This window comes from Oncorhynchus gorbuscha, unplaced genomic scaffold, assembly GCF_021184085.1.
Source record: "Oncorhynchus gorbuscha isolate QuinsamMale2020 ecotype Even-year unplaced genomic scaffold, OgorEven_v1.0 Un_scaffold_1148, whole genome shotgun sequence".
Lineage (NCBI taxonomy): Eukaryota > Metazoa > Chordata > Actinopteri > Salmoniformes > Salmonidae > Oncorhynchus > Oncorhynchus gorbuscha.
Genome location: NW_025746014.1, coordinates 41882 through 65000, shown reverse-complemented (window position 1 = coordinate 65000; position 23119 = coordinate 41882). Strand labels below are relative to the sequence as shown.

The window sequence follows — 23119 nt, the reverse complement described above, 5'->3', positions numbered from 1 at the left end:
CAGTCAGAGTTACAGTCAGAGTCACAGTCAGAGTCACAGTCAGTCACAGTCAGTCACAGTCAGAGTCACAGTCAGTCAGAGTCACAGTCAGAGTCACAGTCAGAGTCACAGTCAGAGTCACAGTCAGAGTCACAGTCAGAGTCACAGTCAGAGTCACAGTCAGAGTCACAGTCAGAGTCACAGTCAGAGTCAGAGTCAGAGTCAGTCAGTCAGTCAAGTCACAGTCAGAGTTACAGTCAGAGTCACAGTCACAGTCAGAGTTACAGTCAGAGTCACAGTCAGAGTCACAGTCAGAGATACAGTCAGAGTCACAGTCAGTCAGTCAGAGTCACAGTCAGAGTCACAGTCAGAGTCACAGTCAGAGTCACAGTCAGAGTCACAGTCAGAGAGTACAGTCAGAGTCACAGTCAGAGTCACAGTCAGTCAGAGTCACAGTCAGTCAGAGTCACAGTCAGAGTTACAGTCAGAGTCACAGTCAGTCAGAGTCACAGTCAGAGTCACAGTCAGTCAGTCAGTCAGAGTCACAGTCAGAGTCACAGTCAGAGTCACAGTCAGAGTCAGTCAGAGTCACAGTCAGTCAGAGTCACAGTCAGAGTCACAGTCAGAGTCACAGTCAGTCAGAGTCACAGTCAGAGTCACAGTCAGAGTCACAGTCAGAGTTACAGTCAGAGTTACAGTCAGAGTCACATTCAGAGATACAGTCAGAGTCACGGTCAGAGTCACAGTCAGAGTTACAGTCAGAGTCACAGTCAGAGTCACAGTCAGAGTCACAGTCAGAGTCAGAGTCACAGACAGAGTCACATTCAGAGATACAGTCAGAGTCACAGTCAGAGTCACAGTCAGAGTTACAGTCAGAGTCACAGTCAGTCAGAGTCACAGTCAGTCAGAGTCACAGTCAGAGTCACAGTCAGAGTCACAGTCAGTCAGAGTCACAGTCAGAGTCACAGTCAGAGTCACAGTCAGAGTTACAGTCAGTCAGTCAGAGTCAGAGTAACAGTCAAAGTCACAGTCAGTCAGAGTCACAATCAGAGATACAGTCAGAGTCACAATCAGAGTTACGGTCAGAGTTACAGTCACAGACAGTCAGAATCAAAGACAGAGAGAGAGACAGAGTCACATCCAGTCACAGACAGTCAGAATCAAAGACAGAGAGAGAGACAGAGTCACATCCAGTCACAGACAGCAATGTATATCTAATCCTGGTCCTGGACTCGAGTTGCCCGTTTACTAAACACTAGACCTGGCAACCCTCATTACTTACCTGGCAACCCTCATTATGTTGACCTGGCAACCCTCATTACCTACACCTGGCAACCATCATTACGACACATGGCAACCCTCATTACCTACACCTAGCAACCCTCATTACCTACACCTGGCAACCCACACCTCAACCCTCATTACCTACACCTGGCAACCCTCATTACCTACACCTGGCAACCCTCATGACACACACCTGACAACCAACCCTCATTATGCAAACCTGGCAACCCTCATAATGTATACCTGGCAACCCTCATTACACACACACACGGGCAACCCTCATTACACACACCTGGCAACCCTCATTATGCAAACCAGGCAACCCTCATTACACACACTGGCAACCCTCATTACCAGACCTGGCAACCCTCATTACCTACACCTGGCAACCCTCATTACCACACCTGGCAACCCTCATTACACACACCTGGCAACCCTCATTACACACACCTGGCAACCCTCATTAAACACACCTGGCAACCCTCATTACACACACACTGGCAACCCTCATTATGCAAACCTGGCAACCCTCATAATGTACACCTGGCAACCCTCATTACCTACACCAGGCCACCCTCATTACCTACACCTGGCAACCCTCATTACCTACACCTGGCAACCCTCATTACCTACACCTGGCAACCCTCATTACCTACACCTGGCAACCCTCATTACCTACACCTGGCAACCCTCATTACACACACCTGGCAACCCTCATTACCTACACCTGGCAACCCTCATTACACACACCTGGCAACCCTCATTACACACACCTGGCAACCCTCATTACACAAACCTGGCAACCCTCATTACACACACCTGGCAACCCTCATTACCTACACTGGCAACCCTCATTACCTACACCTGGCAACCCTCATAATACCTACACCTGGCAACCCTCATTACCTACACCAGGCCACCCTCATTCCCTACACCTGGCAACCCTCATTACCTACACCTGGCAACCATCATTACGCAAACCTGGCAACCCTCATTACACACACCTGGCAACCCTAATTACCCACACTCTCTCCCTCATTATCTCTCGCCTCTCTCTCTCTCTCCCTCTCTCTCTCTCCCTCTCTCTCTCTCTCTCTCTCTCTCTCTCTCTCTCTCTCTCTCTCTCTCTCGCTCTCTCTCCCCCTCTCTCTCTCTCTCTCTCTCTCTCTCTCTCTCTCTCTCTCTCTCTCTCTCTCTCTCTCTCTCTCTCTCTCTCTCTCCCCTCTCTCTCTCTCTCTCTCTCTCTCTCTCTCTCTCTCTCTCTCTCTCTCTCTCTCTCTCTCTCTCTCTCTCTCTCTCTCTCTCTCTCTCTCACACTCTGTCTCTGTCTCTCTCTCTCCCCCTCTCTCTCTCTCTCTCTCTCTCTCTCTCTCTCTCTCTCTCTCTCTCTCTCTCTCTCTCTCTCTCTCTCTCTCACTCTGTCTCGCTCTCTCTCCCCCCATCGCTCTCTCTCTCTCCACCCCCCTCTCTCTCTCCTGCCAAATAACAACATGGAGGAATTTCTCTGAATAATAACATTCTCTCCCAAAACTGCTGCTCGTTGTGATTTACCTAATTAGGAAGTCATCTGCAATGTCACACAAAAACTTTCTCTCCCTGAGAAACAACAAACAACTGTAAACACACTGGAGGAGAGGAGGGGTGGGTTATCTCTGTCTGTCTGTAGACTCACACTGGGGGAGAGGAGGGGGTGGGTTATCTCTGTCTGTCTGTAGACTCACACTGGGGGAGAGGAGGGGTGGGTTATCTCTGTCTGTCTGTAGACTCACACTGGGGGAGAGGAGGGGGTGGGTTATCTCTGTCTCTGTCTCTCTGTAGACTCTCACTGGAGGAGAGGAGGGGTGGGTTATCTCTGTCTGTCTGTAGACTCACACTGGAGGAGAGGAGGGGTGGGTTATCTCTGTCTGTCTGTAGACTCACACTGGAGGAGAGGAGGGGGTGGGTTATCTCTGTCTGTAGACTCACACTGGAGGAGAGGAGGGGTGGGTTATCTCTGTCTGTCTGTAGACTCACACTGGAGGAGAGGAGGGGGTGGGTTATCTCTGTCTGTCTGTAGACTCACACTGGAGGAGAGGAGGGGGTGGGTTATCTCTGTCTGTAGACTCACACTGGGGGAGAGGAGGGGGTGGGTTATCTCTGTTTCTCTGTAGACTCACACTGGAGGAGAGGAGGGGGTGGGTTATCTCTGTCTGTAGACTCACACTGGGGGAGAGGAGGGGGTGGGTTATTATCTCTGTCTCTCTGTAGACTCACTCTGGGGGAGAGGAGGGGGTGGGTTATCTCTGTCTGTCTGTAGACTCACACTGGAGGAGAGGGGGGTGGGTTATTATCTCTGTCTCTCTGTAGACTCACACTGGAGGAGAGGAGGGGGTGGGTTATTATCTCTGTCTCTCTGTAGACTGACTCTGGGGGAGAGGAGGGGGTGGGTTATCTCTGTCTGTAGACTCACACTGGGGGAGAGGAGGGGGTGGGTTATCTGTGTCTGTCTGTAGACTCACACTGGAGGAGAGGAGGGGTGGGTTATCTCTGTTTCTCTGTAGACTCACACTGGGGGAGAGGAGGGGGTGGGTTATCTCTGTCTGTAGACTCACACTGGGGGAGAGGAGGGGGTGGGTTATCTCTGTTTCTCTGTAGACTCACACTGGGGGAGAGGAGGGGGTGGGTTATCTCTGTCTGTCTGTAGACTCACACTGGAGGAGAGGAGGGGGTGGGTTATCTCTGTCTGTCTGTAGACTCACACTGGAGGAGAGGAGGGGGTGGGTTATCTCTGTCTGTCTGTAGACTCACACTGGAGGAGAGGAGGTGTGGGTTATCTCTGTCTCTCTGTAGACTCACACTGGGGGAGAGGAGGGGTGGGTTATCTCTGTCTGTAGACTCACACTGGGGGAGAGGAGGGGTGGGTTATTATCTCTGTCTCTCTGTAGACTGACTCTGGGGGAGAGGAGGGGGTGGGTTATCTCTGTCTGTCTGTAGAGAACAGAAGGCCAGAAGGGATCCATGTTAAGCTATACAGAGTCACTCCTTACTATGTCCTGTTAAGGGGGTGCATGACACACACACACACACACACACACACACACACACACACACACACACACACACACACACACACACACACACACACACACACACACACACACACACACACACACACACACACACACACACACACACAGTTGTTAGGCTACGTCCCTCGCATTCCGTTACTCAGCGATTGGCTGCTGACCGCCCGTCGTCATGCTGACACAAGGACCAAGAGCTCCACACGTGGGCGGCCTGAATCACACATGAACTCTCTCTGGAAAATACATTTAACACAGCTTTACTGTAAAACTCTCTAACTACAAAATACATTTAACACAGCTTTACTGTAAAAGTCTCCAACTACAAAATACATTTAACACAGCTTTACTGTAAAAGTCTCTAACTAGAAAATACAACACAGCTTTACTGTAAAAGTCTCCCACACCACAAAAATACATTTAACACAGGTTTACTGTAAAAGTGTCTCTACATTTAACACAGCTTTACTGTAAAAGTCTCTCCCTAGAAAATACATTTAACACACCTGTAAAAGTCAAAAAAATACATTTAACACAGCTTGTAAAAGTCTCTCAGCAGAGCTACATTTAACACAGCTTTACTGTAAAAATCTCTCACACTAGAAAATACATTTAACAAGTCTCCACACAGCTTTACTGTAAAAGTCTCTCGCACTAGAAAATACATTTAACACAGGTTTACTGTAAAAGTGTCTCTCAAGCTATTGACCCACAGAGCTCACACACACACACACACACACACACACACACACACACACACACACACACACACACACACACACACACACACACACACACACACACACACACACACACACACACACACGCTGAGAGTGCAAGGATCCCCCTCTACCAGAATGCAGCAGCTCGGTTGTTGCCTAGTAACAAGGTAGTTTCCTGGTAAGTGCTTTTCCTGTGAGATAACTCCCCCCACCACCACCACCCCCCCAGCCCCCGCCCACGACCCCGTGTGTGTGTGTAGCAGGGACGAATTACTCAAATCACACACAGACACATTCACACTATACTACACTATACTGATACCAATATCACAATATATTAATATTTTCCCATTAATGAAAATAGGAAGCTGATTAAATCTTTAAAAAACCTACTGTATGTAAACATTTTGTTGTGCTAGAAGCTCGGAAAAATAAACACGTGTGATTCTGGATGACAACAAAACCACGGCTGTTTCCAACATTCCTAAAGAAGTTTAATCGTTTTTTTTTTTTGGTTTCCTTGTCATGATACTAATCACAATACTGCTATGGTCCTGGACCTAACACATACACACACACACACACACACCCTCCTCATTAGTGACAGCAGTGCAGTGGCAGCTCAACAACATGACCCAAAAACATTGAACACACAGGAGAGGAGAGGAGAGGAGAGGAGAAGAGAGGAGAGGAGAGGAGAGGGAGAGGAGAGGAGAGGAGAGGAGAGGAGAGGAGAGGAGAGGAGAGGAGAGGGGAGGGGAGGGGAGGGAGGAGGGAGAGGAGAGGAGAGGAGAGGAGAGGAGAGGAGAGGAGAGGAGAGGAGAGGAGAGGAGAGGAGAGGAGAGGGAGAGGAGAGGAGAGGAGAGGAGAGGAGAGGAGAGGAGAGGAGAGGAGAGGAGAGGAGAGGAGGTTCCGCCCTGTGTTTCTCCATTTCTGGTTTATTACAGGGATAAATCAACACACACCTCTCAACTCAACAATATTCAATCAATACGGCCTACATTACTCACACACACAGAGAGAGACGGAGACGAAGACAGAGAGAGAGAGAGAGAGAGAGAGAGAGATCTGGTGCTTATGTCACCAACCAAGGAGGGCCTACAGCAGCACCTAGATCTTCTGCACAGATTCCGTCAGACCTGGGCCCTGACAGTAAATCTCAGTAAGACCAAAATAATGGTGTTCCAAAAAAGGTCCAGTCACCAGGACCACAAATACAAATTCCATCTAGACACCGTTGCCCTAGAGCACACAAAAAACTATATATACCTCGGCCAAAACATCAGCGCCACAGGTAACTTCCACAAAGCTGTGAACGATCTGAGAGACAAAGCAAGATGGGCATTCTATGCCATCAAATGGAACATAAATTTCAACATACCAATTAGGATCTGGCTAAAAATACTTGAATCAGTCATAGAGCCCATTGCCTTTTATGGTTGTGAGGTCTGGGGTCCGCTCACCAACCAAGAATTCACAAAATGGGACAAACACCAAATTGAGACTCTGCATACAGAATTCTGCAAAAATATCCTCAGTGTACAACGTAGAACACCAAATAATGCATGCAGAGCAGAATTAGGCCGATACCCACTAATTATCAACATCCAGAAAAGAGCCGTTAAATTCTACAACCACCTAAAAGGAAGCGATTCCCAAACCTTCCACAACAAAGCCATCACCTACAGAGAGATGAACCTGGAGAAGAGTCCCCTAAGCAAGCTGGTCCTGAGGCTCTGTTCACAAACACAAACACACCCTACAGAGAGATGAACCTGGAGAAGAGTCCCCTAAGCAAGCTGGTCCTGAGGCTCTGTTCACAAACACAAACACACCCTACAGAGAGATGAACCTGGAGAAGAGTCCCCTTAGCAAGCTGGTCCTGGGGCTCTGTTCACAAACACAAACACACCCTACAGAGAGATGAACCTGGAGAAGAGTCCCCTAAGCAAGCTGGTCCTGAGGCTCTGTTCACAAACACAAACACACCCTACAGAGAGATGAACCTGGAGAGAGAAGAGTCCCCTAAGCAAGCTGGTCCTGAGGCTCTGTTCACAAACACAAACACACCCTACAGAGAGATGAACCTGGAGAAGAGTCCCCTAAGCAAGCTGGTCCTGAGGCTCTGTTCACAAACACAAACACACCCTACAGAGAGATGAACCTGGAGAAGAGTCCCCTAAGCAAGCTGGTCCTGGGGCTCTGTTCACAAACACAAACACACCCTACAGAGAGATGAACCTGGAGAAGAGTCCCCCTAAGAGATGAAGCTGGTCCTGGGCTCTGTTCACAAACACAAACACACCCTACAGAGAGATGAACCTGGAGAAGAGTCCCCTAAGCAAGCTGGTCCTGGGGCTCTGTTCACAAACACAAACACACCCTACAGAGAGATGAACCTGGAGAAGAGTCCCCTAAGCAAGCTGGTCCTGAGGCTCTGTTCACAAACACAAACACACCCTACAGAGAGATGAACCTGGAGAAGAGTCCCCTAAGCAAGCTGGTCCTGAGGCTCTGTTCACAAACACAAACACACCCTACAGAGAGATGAACCTGGAGAAGAGTCCCCTAAGCAAGCTGGTCCTGAGGCTCTGTTCACAAACACAAACACACCCTACAGAGAGATGAACCTGGAGAAGAGTCCCTAAGCAAGCTGGTCCTGAGGCTCTGTTCACAAACACAAACACACCCTACAGAGAGATGAACCTGGAGAAGAGTCCCCTAAGCAGGTTCACAAACACAAACACACCCTACAGAGCAGCAGCAGTCCCCTAGAAGCTGGTCCTGACCTGTTCCAAACACAAAGAAAACAACCAAAGAATACCTGACCACTGTGAATCTGTTCACAAACCACCCTACAGGAGATGCTTACTATGTACCTTGTGAGCATAGCTATTGTATTGAGAAAAACACACCATAGGCAGACAACCTGGAGAAGAGTCCCCTACATTTATTTGCTCACTCTGTGTCCAAACAAACTATTTGAGAGATGAACCTGAGAAAAGGCTGCACTCTGTTCATAACCTCCACACCCAATGTATGACCATATTTAGTCCCCTAGACATTTTCCCTCAGATTACCAGATCCACAAAGAATCTGTTCACAAACAAAACAAATCCAATTGTGAAAAACTCCCATATCTACTGGGTGAAATATTGTTCATCACAGCAGCAAGATTTTACCTGTTGCCACGAGAAAAGGGCACCAGTGAAGAACAAATCATTGTAAATACAACCCATATTTATGTTTATTTATTTTCCCTTGTGTCCTTTAACTATTTGTACACGAGAAAAGGGACACCATTGTAAATACAACCCATATTTATGTTTATTTATTTTCCCAATTGTGTCCTTTAACTATTTGTACACGAGAAAAGGGACACCATTGTAAATACAACCCATATTTATGTTTATTTATTTTCCCTTGTGTCCTTTAACTATTTGTACACGAGAAGAACAACCATTGTAAATACAACCATTTTATGTTTATTTATTTTCCCTTGTGTCCTTTAACTATTTGTACACGAGAAAAGGGACACCATTGTAAATACAACCCATATTTATGTTTATTTATTTTCCCTTGTGTCCTTTAACTATTTGTACACGAGAAAAGGGACACCATTGTAAATACAACCCATATTTATGTTTATTTATTTTCCCTTGTGTCCTTTAACTATTTGTACACGAGAAAAGGGACACCATTTAAATACAACAACTATTTTATGTTTAAAACACTTTATTAACTGATAACCCTTGAAAAGGGACACCATTGTAAATACAACCCATATTTATGTTTATTTATTTTCCCTTGTGTCCTTTAACTATTTGTACACGAGAAAAGGGACACCATTGTAAATACAACCCATATTTATGTTTATTTATTTTCCCTTGTGTCCTTTAACTATTTGTACACGAGAAAAGGGACACCATTGTAAATACATATTATATATATATATACATATATCCATATTTATGTTTTATGACATTTGTATATAGTATTAATAGTATTAATACAACAACTATTTTCACACTATAAAACACTGCTGTACATAACTGATAACCCTTGAAATGTCTTGTGGAAAACCTTTTCTGAGATGTTTTACTGTTAAATTCTAATCGTTTTATTTTGTTGTTTTGTGTCTTCTCCCCTTTTGTTTATCTCACTTGCTTTGGTAATGTAAACATATGTTTCCCATGTCAATAGAGACAGAGAGAGAGACAGAGAGAGAGAGAGAGAGAGAGAGAGAGAGAGAGAGAGAGAGAGAGAGAGAGAGAGAGAGAGAGAGAGAGAGAGAGAGAGAGAGATAGAAAGACAGACAGAGACAGAGACAGAGACAGAGAGAGAGAGAGAGACAGAAAGACAGAGAGAAAGAGAGAGAGAGAGGGGGGCAGAGAGAGAGAGAGAGAGAGAGAGAGAGAGAGAGAGAGAGAGACAGACAGAAAGACAGATAGAGAGAAGACAGAGAGAGAGAGAGAGAGAGAGAGAGAGAGAGAGAGAGAGAGAGGGGAGAGAGAGAGACAGAGAGAGAGAGAGAGAGTGAGATAGAAAGACAGAGAGCTAGAGAGAAAGAGACAGAGACAGAGAGAGAGGGGGAAGAGAGACAGAGAGAGAGAGAGAGAGAGAGAGAGAGAGAGGGGGGAGAGAGAGAGAGAGAGAGAGAGAGAGATAGAGAGTGAGTGAGAAAGAAAGACAGAGAGAGAGAGAGAGAGAGAGAGTTAACAGACAGAAAGACAGAGAGAGAGAGAGAGAGAGAGAGAGAGAGAGAGAGAGAGAGAGAGAGAGAGAGAGAGAGAGAGAGAGAGAGAGAGAGAGAGAGAGAGAGAAGGGTGTCTTGATGATAGCTTTGCATAATCTTGGCATTCTCTCAACCAGCTTCACCTGGAATGCTTTTCCAAACAGTCTTGAAGGAGTTCCCACATATGCTGAGCACGTGTTGGCTGCTTTTCCTTCACTCTGCTGTCCAACTCATCCCAAACCATCTCAATTGGGTTGAGGTGGGGCGATTGTGGAGACCAGGTCATCTGATGCAGCACTCCATCACTCTCCTTCTTGGTCAAATAGCCCTTATACAGCCTGGAGGTGTTCTGGGTCATTGTCCTGTTGAAAAACAAATGATCGTCCCACTAAGCGCAAACCAGACGGGATGGCGTATCGCTGCAGAATGCTGTGGTAGCCATGCTGGTTATAAGTGGTTTGAGCGTTGGGATAGTAACCGGAAGGTTGCTGGATCGAATCCCCGAGCTGACAAGGTAAAAACCTGTCATTCTGCCCCCTGAACAAGACAGTTAACCCCACTGTTCCTAGACCAGTTAACCCACTGTTCCTAGACCAGTTAACCCACAGTTCCTAGACCAGTTAACCCCCTGTTCCTAGACCAGTTAACCCACTGTTCCTAGACCAGTTAACCCACTGTTCCTAGACCAGTTAACCCACTGTTCCTAGACCAGTTAACCCACTGTTCCTAGACCAGTTAACCCCCTGTTCCTAGACCAGTTAACCCACTGTTCCTAGACCAGTTCACCCACTGTTCCTAGACCAGTTAACCCACTGTTCCTAGACAAGTTCACCCACTGTTCCTAGACCAGTTCACCCACTGTTCCTAGACCAGTTCACCCACTGTTCCCCAGGTGCCGAAGACGTGGATGTCAGTTAAGGCTTCTGGAATCAGTTCAATTACGGGGATACGAACAAAGGTTCTGATTCGGGAAAGTTGTATTCCTGGTCGTAATGCTGGTGAGTTCCCGCTGCTCTGAAACCCCCCAAAAAATCCTGGTTGTGTGTAAAGTACACAAAAAAAAAGTCTGGCTTAATTATGTAAGAAATAACACATCAATAAAAAATGTAAAAACGAAATACTGCAAAGTTGCCTAGGGGCTAGAAGTACGGATGCCATCTCTACCGGAGGCGCCATTTTGTTTTGCTTTGATGTCAGAGTGATTAGAGGGACAATAGAGTAGTGAGTACCAGGCAGTTAACCAGTTTGGTAGGTTACTAATGACCATCAGTAGCATCAGAGCTTGGAGAAGAAGCCTAATTACCTTGACTAAAAGGTCACGTGGAATTTGACTGCCTTCATGTCTCCTGACTGCCGGTGTGGCGGCAATACCGTCACCGTAACAACCCTGGTCAGGACTCCTGACTGCCGGTAATACCGTCACCGTAACAACCCTGGTCAGGACTCCTGACTACCCGTTATACGGTCACCGTAACAACCTTTCAGTGCTAAGAGGTGTCACTGCAGACACCCAGGTTCGAATCCAGGCTGTATCACAATCCTGCCCGAGATTGGGAGTCCCGTAGTGCCGGCATATAATTGGCCCAGCGTCGTCCGGGGTTCGGCCCGGTGTAGGCCGTCCTTGTAAATAAACATTTTGTTCTTAACTGACTTGCCTCGTTAGTAGTAGCTAACATTCGCCAAAACAAGCTAGCTAGCTACTGTACTTAGTGAAACTCCTATGAGTAACACAGCTAATAGCTAACATTAGCCAAAACAAGCTAGCTAACTACTGTACTTAGTGAAACCCCTATGAGTAACACAGCTAATAACTAACTAAATCTCAGCAGGAAGCTTGCTAACTATTGTACTTAGTGAAACCCCTATGAGGAACACAGCTAATAGCTAACTAACTCTCAGCAGGAAGCTTGTCTCGTTGCCTGACAGAGGAAGCAGGAGATGTTCTGGTCCAGTTTTGGCAGCAGATATCTATGAGTTGGGTTCTCAACTCTGACATACTTTAACAATACATTTAACAGAAACAGACTCCATGCCGAGCAGGAACTCAGAGTTGCCGGGGCAACAAAACGGAGCCAGGAATAGACATGCTTGTTGAAAACTTCAACCAGCCACACACACCTCTCATTAGGGCTGAGTGTGTGTGTGTGTGTGTGTGTGTGTGTGTGTGTGTGTGTGTGTGTGTGTGTGTGTGTGTGTGTGTGTGTGTGTGTGTGTGTGTGTGTGTGTGTGTGTGTGTGTGTGTGTGTGTGTGTGTGTGTGTGTGTGTGTGTTCTAACATAGACAGCTGGGCAGCTATGAGGTGTGTGAATCACAGTTCATTTACTTTTTTGGGTTATAATATTTACACTGGAGAGTTCTGACCACCTACCTGGGAACGAACACTGCTTACAGTCTGGCTAGAGGGACACGCACGCACGCACGCACGCACACACACACGCACACGCACACGCACACGCACACGCACACACACTCACACTCACACTCACACGCACATGCACACGCACACACACACACGCACACACACACACACGCACACACACACGCACACACACACACACACACACACACACACACACACACACACACTCACGAATGCAGAAATGCCGAGAGAGAGAAACATCTCCCATCATAGTAAAAGTGGGACCGTGACATTTAAAACAGTCCCTTTTTAAAACATTTTTTTCTCTGTTTAAAAGACAATAAGAACAGTTTAACGTAAATTTCACAATGTACCTATAGTACCATTACTGGAGCTCAGTTCCACCTCGCAGTGGTTGGCATCTCCTTCTCATTTAACTTCTCCAGGTGTTACCATACAGGACTTTGCGGATGTCGCTTGCCTTTCTCTGACCAGCTACAGACCAGAACAGCTACAGACCAGACCAGCTACAGACCAGACCAGCTACAGACCAGACCAGCTACCAATCGGGCCAGCTACAGACCAGGCCAGCTACAGACCAGACCAGCTACAGACCAGCTACAGACCAGACCAGCTACAGACCAGACCAGCTACCAATCGGGCCAGCTACAGAACAGACCAGCTACAGACCAGACCAGCTACAGACCAGAACAGCTACAGACCAGACCAGCTACAGACCAGCTACAGACCAGACCAGCTACAGACCAGACCAGCTACAGACCAGACCAGCTACAGTACAGACCAGTACAGACCAGCTACAAACAGCAGTAAAAGATATGGGTTTAGAGACCAGTACAGACCAGTACAGACCAGTACAGACCAGCAGTAAAGATATGGGTTACAGACCAGTACAGACCAGCAGTAAAGGATATGGGTTACAGACCAGTACGGACCAGTACAGACCAGTACAGACCAGCAGTAAAGGATATGGGTTACACACCAGTACAGACCAGTACAGACCAGCAGTAAAAGATATGGGTTACAGACCAGTACAGACCAGTACAGACCAGCAGTAAAGGATATGGGTTACAGACCAGTACAGACCAGTACAGACCAGCAGTAAAGGATATGGGTTACAGACCAGTACAGACCAGCAGTAAAGGATATGGGTTACAGACCAGTACAGACCAGTACAGACAGCAGTAAAGGATATGGGTTACAGACCAGTACAGACCAGCAGTAAAGATATGGGTTACAGACCAGTACAGACAGCAGTAAAGGATATGGGTTACAGACCAGTACAGACCAGTACAGACCAGCAGAAAAGATATGGATTACAGACCAGTACAGACCAGTACAGACCAGCAGTAAAGGATATGGGTTACAGACCAGTACAGACCAGTACAGACCAGTACAGACCAGCAGTAAAGGATATGGGTTACAGACCAGTACAGACCAGCAGTAAAGGATATGGGTTACAGACCAGTACAGACCAGTACAGACCAGCAGGAAAGGATATGGGCTACAGACCAGTACAGACCAGTACAGACCAGCAGTAAAGGATATGGGTTACAGACCAGTACAGACCAGCAGTAAAGGATATGGGTTACAGACCAGTACAGACCAGCAGTAAATTATATGGGTTACAGACCAGTACAGACCAGTACAGACCAGTACAGACCAGCAGTAAAGGATATGGGTTACAGACCAGTACAGACCAGTACAGACCAGTACAGACCAGTACAGACCAGTACAGACCAGCAGTAAAGGATATGGGTTACAGACCAGTACAGACCAGCAGTAAAGGATATGGGTTACAGACCAGTACAGACCAGTACAGACCGGCAGTAAAGGATATGGGTTACAGACCAGTACAGACCAGCAGTAAAGGATATGGGTTACAGACCAGTACAGACCAGCAGTAAAGATATGGGTTACAGACCAGTACAGACAGCAGTAAAGGATATGGGTTACAGACCAGTACAGACCAGTACAGACCAGCAGAAAAGATATGGGTTACAGACCAGTACAGACCAGTACAGACCAGCAGTAAAGGATATGGGTTACAGACCAGTACAGACCAGTACAGACCAGTACAGACCAGTACAGACCAGCAGTAAAGGATATGGGTTACAGACCAGTACAGACCAGCAGTAAAGGATATGGGTTACAGACCAGTACAGACCAGTACAGACCAGCAGGAAAGGATATGGGCTACAGACCAGTACAGACCAGCAGTAAAGGATATGGGTTACAGACCAGTACAGACCAGCAGTAAAGGATATGGGTTACAGACCAGTACAGACCAGTACAGACCAGTACAGACCAGTACAGACCAGCAGTAAAGGATATGGGTTACAGACCAGTACAGACCAGCAGTAAATGATATGGGTTACAGACCAGTACAGACCAGTACAGACCAGCAGTAAAGGATATGGGTTACAGACCAGTACAGACCAGTACAGACCAGTACAGACCAGTACAGACCAGCAGTAAAGGATATGGGTTACAGACCAGTACAGACCAGTACAGACCAGTACAGACCAGCAGTAAAGGATATGGGTTACAGACCAGTACAGACCAGTACAGACCAGTACAGACCAGTACAGACCAGCAGTAAAGGATATGGGTTACAGACCAGTACAGACCAGCAGTAAAGGATATGGGTTACAGACCAGTACAGACCAGTACAGACCAGCAGTAAAGTATATGGGTTACAGACCAGTACAGACCAGTACAGATCAGTACAGACCAGTACAGACCAGCAGTAAAGGATATGGGTTACAGACCAGTACAGACCAGCAGTAAAGGATATGGGTTACAGACCGTGCGTAGACACCAGCTGCGAGGACGCGTCGTCTGTTTGATGCAGAAGAAGACTACGGGGGCGAGGGCTGGATATGGCTGCTGCTCCTCCTCTTCAGACAGCAGGTCCACTGGGTCTACCGGCTCCGTTACCGGCTCCGTTACCGGCTCCCTCCTCACGTTACCGAACACACCACCACTACTACTACCTCCGGTAACAACAACGGGAGGCCCCGGGACACAACGGGCAGCTACTCCTGCACCTTCCTCCTCCCTTTCCTCCTCCTCTTCCTCCTCCTCCGGCCCTGGACTCCGTGTGCTGCTGCCTCCCTCCTCTTCCTCGTCCTCATCATCATCGCGGAAGCCGATGTCGTGGTGGTGACGTCTCGGGGGGTTGTGTTCCCGGTAAAACGGTGATGGGTGTGGGTTGTGTTCCCGGTAAAATGGAGCCGGTATGAGAACCCTCACCTCTCCGTCACGGCACCGCCTTTCCTCCCCTCCCTGCTGGACGTTGAGGGCAGGAGTGAGGGTGAGGGTGGGGGTAGTGGAGGTGGGGGTGGGGGTAGAGGGGGTGGTGGTGTAGAGGAAGCGGACTCTCCCCTCGCCATCAGTCATGATAGAGAGCCAGGCAGAGCCACCCTGGGGGGAGGAGTAAGGGAGATGGGGCAGAAAGAAAGGGAGGTGGAGAGATGGAGAGAGGAGGGGGAGAGAGGGAAGAGGAAGAGAGGAAGAAGAGGAGGAAGAGAGGAGAGGAAGAGGAGGAGAGGAAGAGGAGGAGAGGAGGAGGAAGAGAGGAGAGGAAGAGAGGATGAAAGGAAGAGAGGAGAGGAAGAGGAGGAGAGGATGAAAGGAAGAGGGGAGAAGCGGAGGAAGAGAGGAGAGGAAGAGGAGGAGAGGAGGAGGAAGAGAGGAGAGGAAGAGGAGGAAGAGAGGAGAGGAAGAGAGGAAGAGGAAGAGGGGAGAGGAAGAGGAGGAGAGGAGGACGAAGAGGGGAGAGGAAGTTCACAAGACACTGGTTAGATAAACCTAACTAATGATTGGACACTAATAAGACACTGGTTACTAACTAATGACTGGACACTAGTAAGACACTGGTTAGATAAACCTAACTAATGACTGGACACTAGTAAGACACTGGTTAGATAAACCTAACTAATGACTGGACACTAGTAAGACACTGGTTAGATAAACCTAACTAATGACTGGACACTAGTAAGACACTGGTTAGATAAACCTAACTAATGACTGGACACTAGTAAGACACTGGTTAGATAAACCTAACTAATGACTGGACACTAGTAAGACACTGGTTAGATAAACCTAACTAATGACTGGACACTAGTAAGACACTGGTTAGATAAACCTAACTAATGACTGGACACTAGTAAGACACTGGTTAGATAAACCTAACTAATGACTGGACACTAGTAAGACACTGGTTAGATAAACCTAACTAATGACTGGACACTAGTAAGACACTGGTTAGATAAACCTAACTAATGACTGGTACACTAGTAAGACACTGGACACTGGTTAGATAAACCTAACTAATGACTGGACACTAGTAAGACACTGGTTAGATAAACCTAACTAATGACTGGACACAAGACTAGTAAGACACTGGTTAGATAAACCTAACTAATGACTGGACACTAGTAAGACACTGGTTAGATAAACCTAACTAATGACTGGACACTAGTAAGACACTGGTTAGATAAACCTAACTAATGACTGGACACTAGTAAGACACTGGTTAGATAAACCTAACTAATGACTGGACACTAGTAAGACACTGGTTAGATAAACCTAACTAATGACTGGACACTAGTAAGACACTGGTTACTAACTAATGACTGGACACTAGTAAGACACTGGTTACACTGGTTAGATAAAACATTTAGCCAGTGCTATTCAACTTTTCTTGGCCCTCCCCCGCCCTCCTTTCGGCAAATCAGATCACGACTCCTTTTTGTTCCTCCCTTCCTATAGGCAGAAACCCAAACAAAGGTAATTTCAACCTTGGTCTGACCAATCGGAAAACATGCTTCAGGATGTTCCCGGGTAGCCTCTGAGAATAACGTACACAAATTCATGGATACGGTGACTGCCGTACATACCTATACGTACGCTACGGTCACAAGACGCAGGCCTCCTAATTGTCCCTAGAATTTCTAAGCAAACAGCTGGAGGCAGGGCTTTCTCCTATAGAGCTCCATTTTTATGGAACGGTCTGCCTACCCATGTCAGAGACGCAAACTCGGTCTCAACCTTTAAGTCTTTACTGAAGACTCATCTCTTCAGTGGGTCATATGATTGAGTGTAGTCTGGCCCAGGAGTGGGAAGGTGAACGGAAAGGCTCTGGAGCAACGAACCGCCCTTGCTGTCTCTGCCTGGCCGGTTCCCCTTTTTCCACTGGGATTCTCTGCCTCTAACCCTGTTACGGGGCTGAGTCACTGGCTTGCTGGGGCTCTCTCGTAAGTCCCTGGGGGTGCGTCACCTGGTGGGTTGATTCACTGTTGTGACTGTCACCCCCTTTGGGTTGTACCGTGTCGGAGATCTTTGTGGGCTATACTGGCCTTGTCTCAGGATGGTAAGTTGGTGGTTGTAATTTCCCTCTAGTGGTGTGGGGGCTGTGCTTTGGCAAAGTGGGTGGGGTTATATCCTTCCTGTTTGGCCCTGTCCGGGGTGTCCTCGGATAACAGTGTCTCCTGACCCCTCCTGTCTCAGCCTCCAGTATTTATGCTGCAGTAGTTTATGTGTCGGGGGCTAGGGTCAGTTTGTTTATCTGGAGTAACTCCTGTCCTATGACCTGTGTAAATCTAAGTGTGACGTTCTCTAATTCTCTCCTTCTCTCCTTCTTTCTCTCTCTCGGAGGACCTGAGCACTAGATAAGACCTAGAACCATGCCCCAGGACTACCTGACATGATGACTCCTTGCTGTCCCCAGTCCACCTGGCCATGCTGCTGCTCCTAGTTTCAAGGCACTGGGCCCTAGGACCATGTCCCAGGACTACCTGACATGAGGACTCCTTGCTGTCCCCAGTCCACCTGGCCATGCTCCTGCTCCAGTTTCAACTGTTCTGCCTTACTATTATTCAACCATGCTGGTCATTTATGAACATTTGAACATCTTGGCCACGTTCTGTTATAATCTCCACCCGGCACAGCCAGAAGAGGACTGGCCACCCCACATATGCTCTCTCTAATTCTCTCTTTCTTTCTCTCTCTCGGAGGACCTGAGCCCTAGGACCGTGCCCCAGGACTACCTGACATGATGGCTCCTTGCTGTCCCCAGTCCACCTGACTGTGCTGCTGCTCCAGTTTCAACTGTTCTGCCTTATTATTATTTGACCATGCTGGTCATTTATGAACATTTGAACATCTTGGTCATTTTCTGTTATAATCTCTACCCGGCACAGCCAGAAGAGGACTGGCCACCCCACATAGCCCGGTTCCTCTCTAGGTTTCTTCCTAGGTTTTGGCCTTTCTAGGGAGTTTTTCCTAGCCACCGTGCTTTTACACCTGCATTGTTTGCTGTTTGGGGTTTTAGGCTGGGTTTCTGTACAGCACTTTGAGATATCAGCTGATGTACGAAGGGCTATATAAATAAATTTGATTTGATTTGATTTGTATATGAGATGTTGTATCCACTGTGACTACTAAAACCTACCCAAACCAGAAACCGCGGATAGAGGTCAGCATTCGCGTAAAACTGAAAGTGTAAACCACCGCAAGGTGACTGGGAATATGGCCGATTACAAACAGTGTAGTTATTGCAAAGCAATCAAAAATGCAAAATGTCAGTATAGAGACAAAGTGGAGTCGCAATTCAACGGCTCAGACACGAGACGTATGTGGCAGGATCTACAGACAATCACGGAAAACCAGCCATGTGGAGGGACGTCTTGCTCCCGGACAAGCTAAACACCTTCTTCGCTCGCTTTGAGTTTAACGCAGTGCCATCGACGCGGGCCGCTCCCAAGGACTGTGGGCTCTCCTGCTCTGTGGCCGAGGTGAGTAAGACGTTTAAGAGTGTTAACCCTCGCAAGGCTGACGGGCCAGATGGCATCCCTAGCCGCGTCCTCAGAGCATGCGCAAACCAGCTGGCTGGAGTGTTTACAGTCATATTCAATCGCTCCCTATCCCAGTCTGCTGTCCCCACTTGCTTCAAGGTGGTCACCATTGTTCCTGTAGCCAAGGAGGCAAAGGTAACTGAACTAAATGACTACCGCCCCGTAGCACTCACTTCTGTCATCATGAAGTGCTTTGAGAGACTAGTCAAGGATCATATCACCTCCACCCTACCTGCCACCCTAGACCCACTCCAATTTGCTTACCGCCCCAATAGATCCACAGACGATGCAATCTCAACCACACTGCACACTGCCCTAACCCATCTGGACAAGAGGAATACCTATGTAAGAATGCTGTTCATTCACTACAGCTCAGCATTTAACACCATGGTACCCTCCAAACTCGTCATCAAGCTGGAGGCCCTGGGTCTCGACCCCGCCCTGTGCAACTGGGTCCTGGACTTCCTGACGGGCCACCCCCCAGGTGGTGAAGGTAGGAAACAACTCCTCCACTTTGCTGATCCTCAACACTGGGGCCCCGCAAGGGTGCGTGCTCAGCCCCCTCCTGTACTCCCTGTTCATCCATGACTGCATGGCCATGCACACCTCCAACTCAATCATCAAGTTTGCAGATGACACAACAGTAGTAAGCCTGATTACCCACAATGACAAGACGGCCTACAGAGAGGAGGTCAAGGCCTTCGGAGAATGGTGCCAGGAAAACAACCTCTCACTCAACATCAACAAAACAAAGGAGCTGCTCATGGACCTCAGGAAACAGCAGAGGGTGCACCCCCCTATCAACATCGACGGGACGGTAGTGGAGAAGGTAGAACGTGTTCCTCTGTATACACATCACTGACAATCTGAATTGGTCCACCCACACAGACAGCGTTGTGAAGGCGCAGGCGCTTCAACCACAGGAGGCTGAAAAAAATTGGTTTGGCCCCTAAAACCCTCACAAACTTTTACAGATGCACAATTCAGAGCATCCTGTCGGGCTGTATCACCGCCTGGTACGGCAACGGCAACGCATCACCGTGGGTAAACTACCTGCCCTCTAGAACACCTACACCACCCGAAGTCACAGGAAGGCCAAAAAAGATCATCAAGGACAACAACCACCCAAGCCACGGCCTGTTCACCCCGCTATCATCCAGAAAGCGAGGTCAGTACAGGTGCATCAAAGCTGGGACCGAGAGACTGAAAAGCAGCTTCTATTTCAAAGAAAAGGACCCCTGAAAAGGAAAGGACCTAGTCACCTGTACAAGGCCATCAGACTGCCACCTGGTTACGCAACCCTGCACCTTAGAGGAGACTTGAAATCACTGGTCACTTTAATAATGGAGGTGTCGCCCATTTTCCCGATTATCCCCTGTGTATTTATACCTGTGTTCTCTGTTTGTCTGTGGCCAGTTCGTTTTGTTCGTGAATCCTACAAGCGTTTCTTCCCCTGTTCGAGCCCTTCCCGGTTTTGACCGTTCTGCCTGGCCTAACCCTGAGTCTGCCTGGTAACAGGGTGCACTTCAGCCACACTCAAGGTACTAAACGATATCATAACCACCATCGATAAAAGACAATACTGTGCGGCTGTATTCATCAACCAGGCCAAGGCTTTTGACTCTGTCAATCACCATATTCTCAATCGGCAGACTCAACAGCCTTGGTTTCTCAAATGACTTCCTCGCCTGGTTCACCAACTACTTCTCAGACAGAGTTCAGTGTGTCAAATCGGAGGGCCTGTTGTCCGGACCTCTGGCAGTCTCTACGGGGGTCCCACAGGGTTCAATTCTCGGGCAGAGTCTTTTCTCTGTATATTTCAACGATGTCGCTCTTGCTGCGGGTGATTCTCTGATCCACCTCTACACAGACGACACCATTCTGTATACTTCTGGCCCTTCTTCTGACACTGTGTCAACTAACCTCCAGACGAGCTTCAATGCCATACAACACTCCTTCTGTGGCCTCCAACTGCTCTTAAATGCTTGCAAAACTAAATGCATGCTCTTCAACTGATCACTGCCCGCACCTGCCCGCCCATCCAGCATCACTACTCTGGACGGTTCTAACTTAGAATATGTGGACAACTACAAATACCTAGGTGTCTGGTTAGACTGTAAACTCTCCTTCCAGACTCATATTAAACTTCTCCAATCCAAAATTAAATCTAGAATCGGCTTCCTATTTCGCAACAAAGCATCTTTCATTCATGCTGCCAAAAATACCCTCATAAAACTGACTATCCTACCGATCCTTTGACTTTGGCGATGTCATTTACAAAAAACCTTCCTATACTCAGCAAACTGGGTGCAGTCAATCGCAGTGCCATCCGTTTTGTCACCAAAGCCCCATATACCACCCACCACTGTGACCTGTATGCTCTAGTTGGCTGGCCCTCGCTTCATATTCATCACCAGACCCAACTGGCTCCAGGTCATCTAAAAGTCCTTGCTATGTAAAGCCCCGCCTTATCTCAGCTCACTGGTCACCATAGCAACACCCACCTGTAGCACGCACTCCAGCAGGTATATTTCACTGGTCACCCCAAAGCTAGCACCTCCTTTGGCCGCCTTTCCTTACAGTTCTCTGCTGCCAGTGACTGGAACGATTTGCAAAAATCGCTGAAGCTGGAGACTTATATTTTCCTCAGTAACTTTAAACATCAGCTATCTGAGCAGCTAACCGATCGCTGCAGCTGTACATAGCCCAGCTGTAAATAGCCCACCCAATCTGCCTACCTCATCCCCATACTGTTTTTATTTACTTGCTGCTCTTTTGCTCACCAGTATCACTACTTACACACCTTCATCTGCTCACTTAAACACCAGTATCACTACTTAAACACCAGTATCACTACTTAAACACCAGTATCACTACTTACACACCATCATCTGCTCATCATCATCTGCTCATCTATCACTCCAGTGTTTATCTGCTAAATTCTAATTACTTCGCTACTATGGCCTATTTATTGCCTTACCTCCATTTGCACACACTGTATATAGACTTTTTTTCTTCTATTGTGTTATTGACTGTACGCTTGTTTATTCCATGTATAACTCTGTGTTGTTGTTTGTGTCGCACTGCTTTGCTTTATCTTGGTCAGGTCGCAGTTGTAAATGAGAACTTGTTCTCAACTGGCCTACCTGGTTAAATAAAGGTGTTCTCAACTAGCCTACCTGGTTAAATAAAGGTGTTCTCAACTAGCCTACCTGGTTAAATAAAGGTGTTCTCAACTAGCCTACCTGGTTAAATAAAGGTGTTCTCAACTGGCCTACCTGGTTAAATAAAGGTGTTTTCAACTGGCCCACCTGGTTAAATAAAGGTGTTCTCAACTGGCCTACCTGGTTAAATAAAGGTGAAATAAATCATTAAAAAAAAACTTACCCCTCCGCAGTGGATTATTGACCCCTGACCTGACCTGCCCTGACACTGACTGCTGTTCTGGTACCTTTCCACCTCAGTGGATTATTGACCCCTGACCTGACCCTGAGCCTGCCGTTCTGGTACCTTTCCACCCTCAGTGGATTATTGACCCCTGACCTGCCTTTGAACTGTCATTTGCCTGCCTATGTTTTAGAAAGAAAAAAAACCGTTTTGTTTCTTCGACACCATTTACATTTACATTTAAGTCATTTAGCAGACGCTCTTATCCAGAGCGACTTACAATTTGCATCTGGGTCATACCTGAAACGTGATATTATAATATAATATATGCCATTTAGCAGACGCTTTTATCCAAAGCGACTTACAGTCATGTGTGCATACATTCTACGTATGGGTGGTCCCGGGGATCGAACCCACTACCCTGGCGTTACAAGCGCCATGCTCTACCAACTGAGCTACAGAAGGACCACGTATTAATTCATGTTTACATACTGCTTTACTTATCATGTATATACTGTAATCTACCGTATTCTAATGCCACTCCGACGTCGCTCAATCTAATATTTAGATATGTATTAATTACATTTATTAATTACATTATTTAACTTTCAGATGTGTGTGTGCGTGTATTGTTGTGAATGGTTAGATATTACTGCACCGTTGGAGCTAGGAACACCAAGCATTTCACTTACACCCGCAATAACATCTGATAA

The 23119-nt window shown here is 47.3% G+C and overlaps 1 protein-coding gene across 1 annotated transcript in view; it reads right to left on the bottom strand.

Moving 5' to 3' along the window:
- Window positions 1-23119, bottom strand: part of LOC124021622 (voltage-dependent T-type calcium channel subunit alpha-1H-like) — a 150231-nt gene that overhangs the window by 126328 nt on the left and 784 nt on the right. Inside the window, exon 2 of the mRNA XM_046336759.1 lies at window positions 14957-15585. Within this exon, the coding sequence (XP_046192715.1) occupies window positions 14957-15561 (605 nt within the window). The 5' untranslated portion in view covers window positions 15562-15585. The remainder of the gene's footprint in view (window positions 1-14956; window positions 15586-23119) is intronic.